General features: G+C 44.6%; 1 protein-coding gene across 3 annotated transcripts; it reads left to right on the top strand.

The window, feature by feature from the left end:
• The first annotated feature begins 465 nt into the window (after nt 1–465).
• trappc5 (trafficking protein particle complex subunit 5) lies at nt 466–7,016 on the top strand. Of its 3 annotated transcripts, none has more exons than XM_072564062.1 (2): nt 466–560; nt 5,377–7,016. In XM_072564062.1, exons 1-2 carry the CDS (start codon nt 487–489, stop codon nt 5,948–5,950), a joined length of 648 nt encoding a protein of 215 aa, XP_072420163.1. In that variant the 5' UTR covers nt 466–486; the 3' UTR covers nt 5,951–7,016. The 3 variants fall into 3 exon arrangements, with proteins under 3 accessions (XP_072420163.1, XP_072420164.1, XP_072420165.1); XM_072564063.1 differs by having other exon boundaries at nt 470–547; XM_072564064.1 differs by lacking the exon at nt 466–560 and adding an exon at nt 889–909.
• The last annotated feature ends 7,168 nt before the right edge of the window (nt 7,017–14,184 follow it).

The following is a 14,184-nucleotide window of genomic DNA, read 5'->3' as shown; positions in this document are numbered from 1 at the left end:
GACAGATAAGTTTCTGCAAATGAATGACCAATAATACATGAGGAAATAGCGCAGGAAAGTGGTGTTGAGGGGATGGTCAGTCAATTTCTCGAATAACCAGGGAGGCTCGATGGGTTTGAGTGGCATAATCTTGTTCCTGTGTTGGGCTCTGCCTGAAGGGTGTCACTAGGTAGTGGATCGCAGAGGGGCTTTCAATGCAGAACGGAGATTCTCTCTGCCTCAGACCTCCTCCTGGTTTTGATCTGATGTGGATGTGGAGCAGCCTCTCAGCCCATTCTGCCCCTCGTCCATGAGACCTGGTTGAAAGGAGGGCACTGCCCTCTGGGGAAACAGCTGATCTGTGAGGGGCACTGGCTGGGACCTGCAGAGAGGTGGCAGCACCACCGATTTAAAGGCTCCTCCCAATTGGTGGAAGCCCCGGCACCGCCTGTCCAATCAGGGGAGAGAGCACGGCGAGCGGGCGGAGCCACGGAAACCCGGAAACGGATGGGCCGTGACCTGGTAACTGTCCGTCATCGCGTCGCAGGGGGGAGGAAATCCATATTGTGTAGGTTCAAAAGGTACATACTATAAATAACTGTATATTAGTGAGGAAAGAGAGAAGGAAGGAGGCGGGGAGTGAAGTGATGAGATTGTGGGGAGAGGGTTATGTGGAGGGAGGGATCAGGAGGAGACAGGGAGAGGGATTGGGTCTGAAGAAAGGGAAGGGGGACAGGGGCTTGGGAACAAATCATAGGTCTGTCTGTATGTGTGGGAGGGAGTTTGAGGGGGTTACTGTGCTGCTCCTTGTATCTTGCTTGCACCAATAAATGCTTTCATCGCTTTTCCTTCGGGATGGTGTACCTTTCAGAGCCTGAGGCTGACCTGGCTTGACTGAGAGCCAATCTGGTATTTCTGTCGAGTTATAATGTAAGTGACCAGTTAACTTTCAGCTAAACCCCATGAGCAGCAGTGTGACAATGGCATTTGATAGCAGATTGGGCCATGGATTAGATTCTCATCTAAAGACAGCACTTTTGACGAGGCAGCTTTTCCCTTAGTGTTGCCCCCCTCATTGGAGATTAGATTAGATTAGATTTCCTACAGCGTGGAAACAGGCCATTTGGCCCAACAAGTCCACACCGACCCTCCGAAGAGTAACCCCATCTAGACTCTTTTCCCTCTGACTAATGTACCTAACACTATGGGCAATTTAGCATGGCCAATTCGCCTGACGTGTACATGAGAAGGTGATGTAAAGATTCTGTGATAAGGAGGAGCAGGTGAGCTGAGGACCCTTAGAGAGAAGCAGACAGTTCAGTAATGAGTTTGACTCTGGACAGACAAGGATAAGATTTTTCTCGGCTGTATTTAAGTAGAAGTAAGAGTAAATGAAAAGCAAATATTCCCTTTAATTAAGATATGTCTTGGAAGATCCTGATTTGTGCATCCCGCTTTACTGTATATGGGAAACCCTAGATGCTTCTGGAGACCTGGCCAACCTGGGAAGTGTCTCCAGCTGGAGCAATTTGAGTCCAGGGGTTTAGAACATAGAACAGTTAAGTGCAGGCCCTTTGCCTCGAAGTTGTGCTGGCCTTTTTATCCTACTCAGACTAACCTTCATTTTACTAACTTCCATGTGCCTATCCAAGAGTCACTTAAATGTCCTTAATGTATCTGACTCTACTACCACTGCTGGCAGTGCATTCCACGCACCCAGCACACTTTGTGTAAAGCTTGTACCTCTGACATCTCACCTAAACCTTCCTTCAATTCCCTTAAAATTATACCCCCTTTCTGTCATGGGAAACTGTCTGTCTATCTACTCTAACTGTGCCTCTCAACATCTTTTGGAGATGCCGGTGTTGGACTGGGGTGTACAAAGTTAAAAATCACACAACACTAGGTTATAGTCCAACAGGTTTAATTGGAAGCACTAGCTTTTGGAGCGCCGCTCCTTCATCATGTCGTTGTGGAGTGCGCAATTGTAAGACACAGAATTTGTAGCAAAATTTTACAGTGTGATATAAAAGAAATTATACATTGAAAAAAAACCTTGATTGTTTGTTAAGTCTCTCATCTGTTAGACTGACCACTTCTTTCATATGTAACTCTCAAAACTTTTTTTAAAAAGTTACATTCTCAGGTTAACTGTAACAATTGGTGTCAGCGCAGATAAGATGTTGAGATGTTGAAGGTGTTAGCCCCCTGTGTTCCCTGTCTGTGCCATAATGTTTAGACTGATTCTAATCAAAAAAGTGCATTAGCAGACTCATGCAGTTTTTGAACAAAGTACAATGTAACTCTGCAAGTACAAATTCACCCCACAAGCATATATTGTATGTGTGCATGTGGGTTTTTGTGTGTGTCTGGGGTGGGGGTTGTGAGTGTCTGTGAGAGAGTGTATGTGTGTGTGTGTGTGAGAGTGTAAAGTGGTCTAAGTCTGTGAGAGGGTGCATGTGGGTGTGTGTGTGTGTGTGTGTGTGTAGTGCAGTGGTGGTCACCTGTCGTGTGACATGAAATCAAGGTCCCGGATGAAGCCCTCCCTATGGGTACCGAACTTAGCTATCAGCCTCTGCTTGGCTGATAGAGCAGAGGTGACCACCATTGCACTATACACACACACAGACACTCCTAAGTGCACACGCACGCACACAGGCACTCCTACACACAGACATGCACACAGACACTCTCGCTCCCACACTCTCACATGCACCCTCTCACAGACTTAGACCACATTACACTCTCACACACACACACACACATACACTCTCTCACAGACACTCACAACCCCCCACCCTAGACACAGACACAGACACAGACACACACACTCCTACAGATGCACACACTCCCACACTCTCACATGCACCCCCTCACAGACTTAGACCACTTTACGCTCACACACATATACATTCTCTCTCACAGACCCATTCAAACCCCCACCACAGACACATACAAACAAACCCACATGCACACATACACATATACATTTGTGGGGTGAATTTGTACTTGCAGAGTTATGTTGTATTTTGCTCAAAAACTGCATTAATCCATGTAGCACTTTTTTAATGCACTTTTTAGATTAGAATCAATCTAAACATTATGGCACAGACAGGGAACACAGGGGGCTAATGCCTTCAACATCTCAACATCTTATCTGCGCTGACATCAATTGTTACAGTTAACCTGAGCATGTAATTTAAAAATAGTTCTGTGATTTACATATGAAAGAAGTGAAACTATCATGGTCATTCTAACAGATGAGAGACTTAACAAATAATCAAGGTATTTTTCAATGTATAATTTCATTTACATCACACTGTAAACTTTTGCTCCAAATTCTGTGTCTTACAATTGTGTACTCCACAACGACCTGATGAAGGAGCGGCGCTCTGAAAGCTAGTGCTTCCAATTAAATCCGTTGGACTATAACCTGATGTTGTGTGATTTTTTTTTAACTCTCAACATCTTGTATGCCTCAATCAAGTCACCTTTCATCCTTCTTCGCTCCAATGAGAAAAGCCCTATCTCCCTCAGCCTTCCTTCATAAGACAGGCCCTCCAGTCCAGGCAGCATCATGATAAATCTCCTCTACACCCTCTCTAAAGCTTCCATATCTTTCCTATTATGAGGCAAACAGAACTGAGCACAATATTCCAAGTGGGTGGTCTACCCAGGACTCTGCAGAGCTGCAGCATAACCTCGCAGCTCTTAAACTCAGTCCCCCTGCTAATGAAAGCCAACACACCATACTCCTCCTTAACAACCCTATCAACCTGGGTGGCAATTTTGAGGGATCTGTGGACATGGACCGCAAGATCCCTATGTTCCTCCACACTGCCAAGAATCCTGCCCTTAACCCTGTATTCTCCATTCAAATTTGACCGTCCAAAGTGAATGACTTCACTTTTCCAGGTTGAACTCCATTTGCCACTTTGCCTCGATCTGCATCCTGTCAATGTCCTGTTGCAGCCAACAAGAGCCCTCCACACTACCCACAAACTCCACCAATCTTCGTGTTTGCTCGAACACAGCTTGCTCTAGGGTGTGCTCAGGAGACCGAGAGGTTTGTAGCTGGCACATCTCAGGATATGGTCGCTCTCTAAGGAAAAACAGGCAGTGAAGGAATGGGTGCTAGTGAAGAGGAGGAGCAAAAGAGTCTTCTGAGTGCATCTTGTTTAAAAGCTGTTTTTCTGTGTTGGTTCCTCAATGGGGGCCAAGGACACAGCACTGAGCATGGTTGCTATTCATGGAGGGGGGAAAGAGATGTGGAAAGACAGTAGTGGTTGGGAACTCATTAATAAGGAGAATAGATGGGTATCTCTGTGACGTGACTCCAGGATGATAGGTATGTTGCCTTCTGGATGGCAGGGTCAAGGATGTCAGTGAACAGCAGCTGGGCATTCTGAAGTGGGGAGGGTGAACAGTCCATATTGTACAAAATTTTAAGGGCCCAAATATTAACTGGACAGTTCTACTTATAAGGTGAGGAAGGAATAACACTTTTTTTCCAATGTTTTTAGCCAGTACGTAGAAAGCCCAAAACAGTTCTGAACTTAACATTGGGAAATGAGCCCTGGTAGGTGGAAGATGTATCAACAGGGGAACATTTTGGAGATAGTGACCATAATTCAGTTAGATTTTGGCTAGTTATGGAAAAAGGTAAGGATAGGCCAGGAATTCAAGTTCTAAAATGGGGAAAGGTTAATTTTACAAGGATAAGGAATGATTTAGCCCAGGTAGACTGGGAGCAGCTACTTACAAATAAATCAGTGTCAAACCAGTGGGAAACAATTAAGGGAGAATAATCAGATTACAGGGTAAATATGTTCCTATAAAAACAGAGTGGGGCTGAGACTGGAGAATCCTGGATGTGAAGGGCATGAATGTTAGGGTTAGGTAGCAAAAGAGAAATTAATGGCAGGTGCCCAAGACCTCCATGTCTGCATGGGTTTCCACTGGGTAATCAGGTTTCCATCCACAGTCTAAAGATGTGAGGGTTAGGTGGATTGGCCATGTTAAATTACCCATAGTGTCAGGGGGTATGCAAGCTAGTTGGGTTAGCCATGGGAAATGTAGGGTTTACTGGTATAGGGTGGGTGAGAGGGCTGAGTCTGGGTGGGATGCTCTTCAGAGGATCGGTGTGGACTCGGTGGACTAAATGGCCTCTTTCTGCACCATTAAGGATTCTGATTCTATTCTATGACTTCAAAAGGAAACTTATTGGGCTCTGGGATAGAATTGGGGGTTGGACCTGAGTGAATTGCTGTACAGGGGAAACACCGGCTTGATATGCCAAATGTCCCACTGTGTCAAAATATGTACATAATGATGACATATCCAAGAACTGCTTGGATGCAGCAACTGGGATTATATTTCCTCTTTGTTTTTCCAAAGATCCGACATGGACACGCGCTTCACCAGGGGCAAGTCTCCCATCCTGGAGCGCTCGCTAACTCGTCCAAAGACTGAGGTCAGCCTGAGTGCATTTGCTCTGCTCTTCTCCGAGATTGTACAATACTGTCAGAACCGAGTGTACTCTGTGTCAGAGCTGCAGAACAAGCTGTCTGAGCTGGGTCAGCAGGTCGGCATGCGTATCCTGGATGTGCTGGTGATGCGCGAGAAGAATGGCAAGCGTGAGACCAAGGTCATCAACATGCTGCTCTTCATCAAGGTCAATGTATGGAAGGCACTGTTCGGCAAGGAGGCTGACAAACTGGAGCAGGCCAATGATGACGACAAGACCTACTACATCATTGAGAAGGAGCCCCTCATCAACGCTTACATCTCAGTGCCCAAGGAGAACAGCACGCTAAACTGTGCCTCTTTCACTGCGGGCATCGTGGAGGCCATTCTTTCTTACAGTGGCTTCCCTGCCAAGGTCACTGCTCACTGGCACAAAGGCACCACACTGATGATCAAGTTTGACGAGTCGGTCATCGCGCGAGATAAAGCTCTGGATGGACGCTAAGCTTCCGCCCGACTCACTCTGCCCTGTTTAGGTGTATCCTCAGCCCTCCCCTTTCTCTTACCACACTGTCCACCATCCTGCCCTTCTCAAACCAGTGAATGTCTGCCTCATGTTGTAACATTGAAATAATCTTGCTTCAGCCCTCACTGACCTTTCCAACTTCCAAGATTCTGCTATGGTCAGGCCTCTGTTCCTGGCTCTGTCCTGCAGTAGCCTCCCCTGTGCTGTGGGACCTGAACGATACAAATCATATCTGAAAGAAAGCCAGCTTTTCCGAGTGTTTGCACTATCTGAACTTGTATGGAAAAGTTAACAGTTATAAAATCAGATTTCAGAGATGGTGGCAAAACTCTCTTTTGTCTGTGAGGCTGCCACGATTTAGGAATCATTCTCACCTTGGTAATAGTTGGCATGAGCAGTGGGACAGGATTTTACAGATTTCAGTTTTAATCCCCTGAAAAGGACCACTGAATGTGGGATATAGGATATTTCTGGAAATTGGCAAACTGATCCTTCTGCATCTAGGGCTGTTCTTGTCTCACTGGGACATTGTGGAGGAAGCTTCTTTCTCTGTTTTAACCCTGTGTATAATTGCTCTGGGAGTGTTTGTGCGGTGGGGAGGTGGGGCTGCTGGAGGGGAATGTTTGGGGACAGTGTACAGGAAACTTTATACTGTGTCAACCCCATGGCATACCTGTGCTGAGGGTGTTCCAAGTGTAGAGGGAGCTTCACTTCTGGTTTAAAGTAGTAGATGGACCTGTACTCTATCTAACCCTCTGCTGTCCCTGTCCTGGGAGTGTTTACTGGCACTGCATAACCTGAAACCACTCACATTTTACAATAGATTGCTTTGTTTCTCTTCTTTCATTGAAGAACTGTGAGATGGTTGGGTGTCTGAGTTGAGGGTTTGTTTCCCAGTGTTATGTTGAGGTGGTTCATTTGTCCGATCTCCATATGAAGTTAATCCTTTTACTTGAACCCAGCCTGAACAGAAAATAGAACTATGAACAACTGTGTATATTATTTCAATAAATCCAATAAACTAAATAAATTTATGTGAAGAGAATGGGCTGTCTCATAATTTGTGATTAAAATGGGTGTAGCTGATGTGTAACTCCCTGGTAGTTTCAGTTCCAAGTCAGTGTGTGCTGCAGAGAAAAGTCTCCCCCTCTAAAAAGTGTGTAAAATCTAAGAGGTTATCATCAGCACAGTGAATCACAGTGAAATCATTTGTTTATCTAATCAAGGCTCCAATTCTTTGCCTGTTTGAGTTTTTGCCTCTGGGTATCTCTGTAGCTCTCTCCCTCTAATTTTGTGGCTGGTTTTTCCTCAATGGTATATGAAGGGTTTAGTTACAAAAATATCAACTAATCTTTTGACCACCAAAATCCCTCTCTCAATGCAAGATTGTCCAAAATAAGATGGACCAAAACTTTTTGGGTAGTACTGCGAATGTGCTCCTTATCAATGTCCCGTACAGCTGTAACATGGATGTCCCAATGCTTTCCTCACCACCCTGTCTGCCTGTGACGCCATTTCAAGGAACTATGTACCTGCACCCCAGCTTTTTCTGTTCCAACAGAATCTCTGCAATATGGAATTGAGTCCATCGAGTCCACACTGATCACCTAGAGAATACACCACACACGCACACACCCTCCCCAACATCTCTGGAGTCCTATATTTGCCATGGTTAACCCACCTAGTCTGCACACCCATGGACACATTGGGCAATTTAGAATGGCTGATCCATCGAACCTGCACAGCTTTGGACTGTTGAAGGTAACCTGAAAACCCGAAGGGAACCCACGCAGACACCGAGAATGCAAATTCCACACACAGTTGCTCGGGGGTAAAATTGAAACGGGGTCCTTGCACTGTGAGGCAGCAGTGCTAACCACAGAGGCACTGTGCTGCTGGGTCACTGGGTTGTTTCAACACTATGGAAACAGAAGCAATTCCTAACCCATAACCTCCCTACCAGAAATAACACTATCCCTTGCTTGATCAAGTTAAACCCTTCTTTGCTTAACCTCAATACACTATGCTGAGCTAAACATCAAAGGAAGAAACTGCCTCTCTTTAGTGCCTTTCACCATCTCAGGATGTCTCTGGGTACTGGTGACGCAGTTATTGCAGCGCAGAAGGAAGCTATTTGGCACTTGTGTCTGTGGAGCAATCTGGTCAGACTTATTGCATGACAATATAGGAGCAGAAGGAAGCTGATCGTCCTTAGAGTCTGTTCCACATTTAATAAGGTCATGATTGATGTGATAATCATCAAGTCTTTTCTTCATAGACCTTGATCCCCTTCCTGATTAAAAATCTACCTCTATCTATTTGATTATACTTAGCAATCCAACCTTGGCAGCCCTCTGTGCTAAAGAATTCCACAAATGTGTTACCCATTGAAGAAATTACTCCACATTCCTGTTTTAAATTGAGCTATGTACCTGCACCCTGGGTCTTTGTCTCCGTAGAATCCCAACATGTAAAATTTAGTTCATTGAGTTCACGAGTGGAAGCATCCACTCCACATCTATTTTATCCATGCCATTTATCATCTTGACTACCTCACTTTGATATCCCCACATTTTTCTAAATTCCAGATGATAAACTGTTCAATCTCTCATCATATGACAAACTCCTCATTTCTGGGATCAATCTAGTGATCAGGAGAAGCATAGCAGCAAAAACCAGGGAGGGTTTTCAGAGATAAAAAAGCTTCTTTTAAAAGTCCCTGTATCTTCCTCTAGTCAATTCTCCTGAACTCTCGACCCTTGGGCATCTATTCTTACTTACAAAATGACATTGCTTTTCTTGCTGCTGGCTTGTGTAGATTTGGATGCCCAGCTGAATCTACCAGAACCACCCACAGCTTTCCACTCTTTGAGAATTGGCAAAGTGGCTATGTCAGGGGAGATCCCTATCCTCCCAGGCTTGTTTCAGTCAATTCCTTTCCTCCCCTTCTTCCAAAGTTTGCCAAAGCAAAATGCTCTCGTTCACTGCTGTGTGTATATAAAAGAAAAGCTCCCTTACATGACCTTCCTGGAGCCTGAAATTACAAACTTTGGAGCTGTAACCCTTTCCACTGACAATCTAGCCTTGCTGATTAAGTGCTGATCTACCTCCTTATTCTGGGCCCTAGTAGTGTTCATTTAGGTTAGATTAGATGAGCGTGGAAACAGGCCCTTTGGCCCAAACAGTCCACACCAACCCATTTCCTTCTGACTAATGCACCCAAAACTATGGGCAATTTAGCATAGCCAATTAACCGGACCTGCATATCTTTGGACTGTGGGAGGAAACCCACGCAGACACAGAGAATGTGCAAACTCCACACAGGCAGTCACCTGAGGCTGGAATTGAACCTGGGATCCTGGTGCTGTGAGGCAGCAGTGCTAGCTACTGTGCCGCTCCTAAAGGAATGTGGATCATTGTGGCAATGAGCGGTTTAACATATATTTTACAGCTAGGAACTATGGCTAATGATAGAGGGCCCAACATTCATTCTAACACATAACAGAGCAGCAATCATTACTGCCTGTCCCTGGAAATTAGGATTTTCAAGTTGGTCTATGTCATGAATGCACCTTCTTTGGCTATCTGATCCTGGAGTGAAACTGGAATCCAGACTTTCTGACAGGGGCAGGGGTACTACCCACTGTAGTGAGCTATTGTCAGTGTTCTTGCTACCAGTGAATGGGAGCAGTTTTTCTTTGTCATCATTCTGTATGCCTTCAGCTCCACCAACAACCGATTTAAGATCATGGTTCAAGCTTGCAATGTGGCTCATTCTACTTGCTGGAAGTTTTTATTGATTCATGGGCTGTGGGTGCTCCTGGATGAGCCTGTATTTATTGCCTGTCCCTAATTGCCATTCAGAAGGTGATGGTGAGCTGCCTCCTTGATCCACTACAGTCCATGTGCTGTGGGTTGACCCACAATGCACTTAAGGAGGGAATTCCAGGATTTTGACGCAGTGACAGTGAGGGAACAGTGATACGTTTCCAAGACAGGATGGAAGACGACTTGATCTGTGACCCAATTCCCTTGTCTTTCTAGGTGGTCGTCAGTTTCCTAAGGAGCCTCAGTGAATTTCTGTCGTGTATTCTGTAAATAGTGCACACTGCTGTTATAGAGCTTTGGTGGTGACTGAAGGTTTGTGGATGTCAATCAAGCAATCTGTTTTGCCCTGCCAGCTTATTGTTGGAGTTGCACCCATCCAGGTAAATGGGAAGTATTCCATCACAGTGCTGACTTGTGCCTTGTAGGTGGTGGACAGGCTTTGGGGAGTCAGGAGCAGTATTTGTAACCCCACTCCCCAACTTTTCCTTGTAGCCACTGTATCTTAATGGCTAGTTCTTCCAGTTTCTGGTCAATGGTAACTTCCTGGATGTTGGTATGAGGGATTCTTTGCAGGGACTCGTTCTCAGAAACCTTGCACCATTTTTCAAATTACCTGGACACTTGGGGGCTGATATCACCTGTTGCTGTCTCAGAAGATGCTATTTAATTATAAACTCACATTTTTCAGCATTTTTCTCAAATGTCAAAGATTGAAAACTTGTCATTCCCACTTAATTGGAAAAAGCACCCAACTACTTCCTTTCAACCTGATTTATACTCCCTAGCCCTTTTGTTCAGACATGTAGCAGGGATAGGCCAGGTAATTACAGAACAGGTAATTAATCAGATGTCAGTGGTAGAGAATTTATTCAAAGAAATTCTGAGGGACAGGATTAATTGTGGATAGTCAGCACAAATTTGTTAGACTAATTTATTGTCTGACTAATTTTAGAGTTTTTTGAAAAGTTGCCTAAATATATCGATAGTACGGTTGATATGATTTACATGGACTTCAGTAAGGCCAGTTTACAAGGTCCCACATGGAAGCCTAGCCTAAAAGGTAAGATCCCATGGGACCCAAAAGCAAATTGATAAAATGGATCTAAAATTGGCTTGCAAACAGGCAAAGGTTATGGAAGGTAGCTTTTGAGGTTGGTGTTAGGGCCTTTGCTGTTACGTAATTTAACGACTTGGATGAGGATATAGAAGGTACACTTAGTAGGTTTGCAGATGACACAAAAATTGATGGTGGTATTGTTAATAGTGAAATGGCAGATGGAATTCAATCCTGATTAGTGTGAGGTGATGCATTTTGGGAAATCTAATAAGATAAAGATGTACAAGGGATCATGACCAAGAATTATTGGTGTGTGGGTGGAACCACTTGTGATTGAAAGTTGGTGTGGTGCCCTGAATGATAACAGGGCCAAGAAGAAAAATTATGGATCCTCGTGCTCTCCTATTTTCTGGTGTTTTCACCATCCCCACCCCCTTAACCTTAACCATCTGCTATCAATCACCCATGTTATTTTTCCATTTCCAAGATTCATCAAACAATTTCCCATACAGAGGCTCTTGCTAAATGATGATTCATACTGATGACACCTGGATATAATTATCATTGCATATTTATAGGATGGGTCACCATCAATGTAACGATACAATGGCACATTAGTTCGTCCGTGCTCTGCAGGTGATTCCCACTGCAACTATTCAATAAACCAGAAAGTACAAATTTTGTTGTGATAACGTTTTGCAATCTTGTTAATTTGGCAGGAAAGTATTCAGTGACTGCCTGAGCCCTCAAACATGTTCTGTAATTTACACCACATGTCCATGGTGACAGTAAATTTGTGTGTAGGGGAAAGATGCAATTGGTTTGCAACTGAGAAAAGTGCACAAGATCCTTCCTGTTCTGTGGAAGAAGTAGAAGAATTGGGCAGAGCAATGGTAAATGGGATTTAATCATGTTAAGTGAGAGGTGGTATATTGTGGTATAAGTGAAATGATTGAACAATGTGAGTCTTAACTGCCAGTGAGAGGTGCTGGAGCCTGGGTATCTGTGGGCACATTGTGAAAAATTCACAATTACCTCTGCATTTACTTGATCAAGAAGACTCTACTTCTCAAAACAACATAATTTCAATATCACCTACAACTTTATCACACTTCAAACAGTCCTCACAAAAGCACCAAGATAAAGCCGGATAATTAACCAGAGGAAAGGGCTCATGCCCGAAACGTCGATTCTCCTGCTCCTTGGATGCTGCCTGACCTGCTGCGCTTTTCCAGCAACACATTTTCAGCTCAGAATCCCTCAGGCAGTGTGCCTTACAAAAAATGTACATTGTGAACATCAACAGTATTGAAATTGTATGAGATAGCTCAGAGTGAAACATGGAGAAAAGTTTACAATGAAAGTCCAATGCTTATATTGGACCAGTTTTGAGAACCCATTGGCTGTAAAACAGTTTTGGACATGTGAAAGGTACTATGTAAATGTAGGATTTGTCTTTTTTCATTGTCGCTGCATGCTGTAGGTGCTAAGTGAACCAATGGCCAGAACAGATTCATAGAAACTCTACAGTATTGAAGCAGGCTATTTAACCCATTAAGTCCACATCGGACCTCTGAAGAGTGTCCTATCCAGCTCCCACCTTATCTCTGTAACCTTGCATTTCCCATGGCTAACCCATCTATCTTGTACATCCATGGACGTTAGGGGACAATTTAGCATTTCCAATCCACCTATTAGACTGTGAGAGGAAACTGGAGTACGCAGAGGAATCCCACACAGACAAGGAGAATGTATAAACTTCAGACAGGCACAGTCACCTGAGCGTGGAATCAAACATCGGTTCCTTACGGCAGCTGAGCCACCCCAGATTCTCAGGATAAATGAATTATGTGAAAATCAACTTGTGTTTGCAAAGTGCATGTAAAGAAATTATGGTCTTTACAAAACAATTCAGCTGTATAGCTTACACATCCCTTTTATTCTGACTTCTGTGGTATTAGAAGAGGATCAATTGTTATGGGGGTAAGGCATAAAAGTAGAGTTGAGAATTATGGGATCATCCATAATCTCATTGAATGGTGAAGCAGACGTGATGGGTTAAATGGCTTATTTCTGCTCCTCCCTGTTATGTTCTAGCCCACAATATACTGTAAATGACCAAGAGATACATACCTCAGGAGAAATGATAAATGCTGACCTGAATTCTCAAAGGTGAATGATACCTGGTACAAAAAGTCAGTTTGGCCTTAAATAGACAAATTGATTGTTTACCCTGCATTCAGAAGCTGTCCTAAACTGTGAATTTACAGCTGATCCCTAAACATTCCATATGGTTACCTGTTACATTTATACTAAATAAATGTGAAATTGGAACTATTAAAATATTTGTGCTGTTTGAGGTATGAAACACGTAAAAATGCAAATAGTCAGACTCTCTCTCTCCACAGGGCGAAAGTGGGCACTAATGGAGAGCTTTTGCCCAAAGCGTGGACTCTCCTGCTCCTCAGATGCTGCCTGACCTGTTGTGCTTTTCCAGCAACACACTCTCGACCCTGTTTCTCTCCACATGCTGCTAGACCGGCTGAGATTATCCAGCACCTATTGCAAATTCACTTAAGAGGTGCCAAGAAACAGGACCATTAATAATAGATCAGATTAGATTACTTACAGTGTGGAAACAGGCCCTTCGGCCCAACAAGTCCACACCGCCCCGCCGAAGCGTAACCCACCCATACCCCTACATCTACCCCTTACCTAACACTACGGGCAATTTAGCATGGCCAATTCACCTGACCTGCACATCTTTGGACTGTGGGAGGAAACCGGAGCACCCGGAGGAAACCCACGCAGACACGGGGAGAATGTGCAAACTCCACACAGTCAGTCGCCTGAGGCAGGAATTGAACCCGGGTCTCAGGCGCTGTGAGGCAGCAGTGCTAACCACTGTGCCACCGTGCCGCCCACTTGCAACATGCAACATTCCGTGTGGCAAACAAAAGGCGAATAGTGTGGTGCTGGAAAAGTACAGTTGGTCAGGCAGCATCTGAGGAGCAGGAAAGTCATCATCAGGAATCGTGAGGGGGCGTGGCCCAATCTGATTGACAGTTGCCAGGGAGACGTCCTAGTTTGATTGACGTATTGGGTCATGTCCTTATTTGATTGACGTGACAGGGGCGGGTCCTGGTTTGCCGGGCAGTGGGCGCGCGTCCTAATTTGATTGACGTGTGTGGGGCGTGCCCTAATTTGATAGACGTGTGTGGGGCGTGCCCTAATCTGATTGACGTGTGTGGGGCGTGCCCTAATCTGATTGACGTGTGTGGGGCGTGCCCTAATCTGATTGACGTGTGTGGGGCGTGTCCTAATCTGA

The sequence above is a fragment of the Chiloscyllium punctatum genome, chromosome 46, assembly GCF_047496795.1.
Source record: "Chiloscyllium punctatum isolate Juve2018m chromosome 46, sChiPun1.3, whole genome shotgun sequence".
Taxonomy (NCBI): Eukaryota; Metazoa; Chordata; class Chondrichthyes; order Orectolobiformes; family Hemiscylliidae; genus Chiloscyllium; species Chiloscyllium punctatum.
Note: the sequence above shows the minus strand (reverse complement) of the source record. Positions and strands in the feature narration are given on the sequence as shown.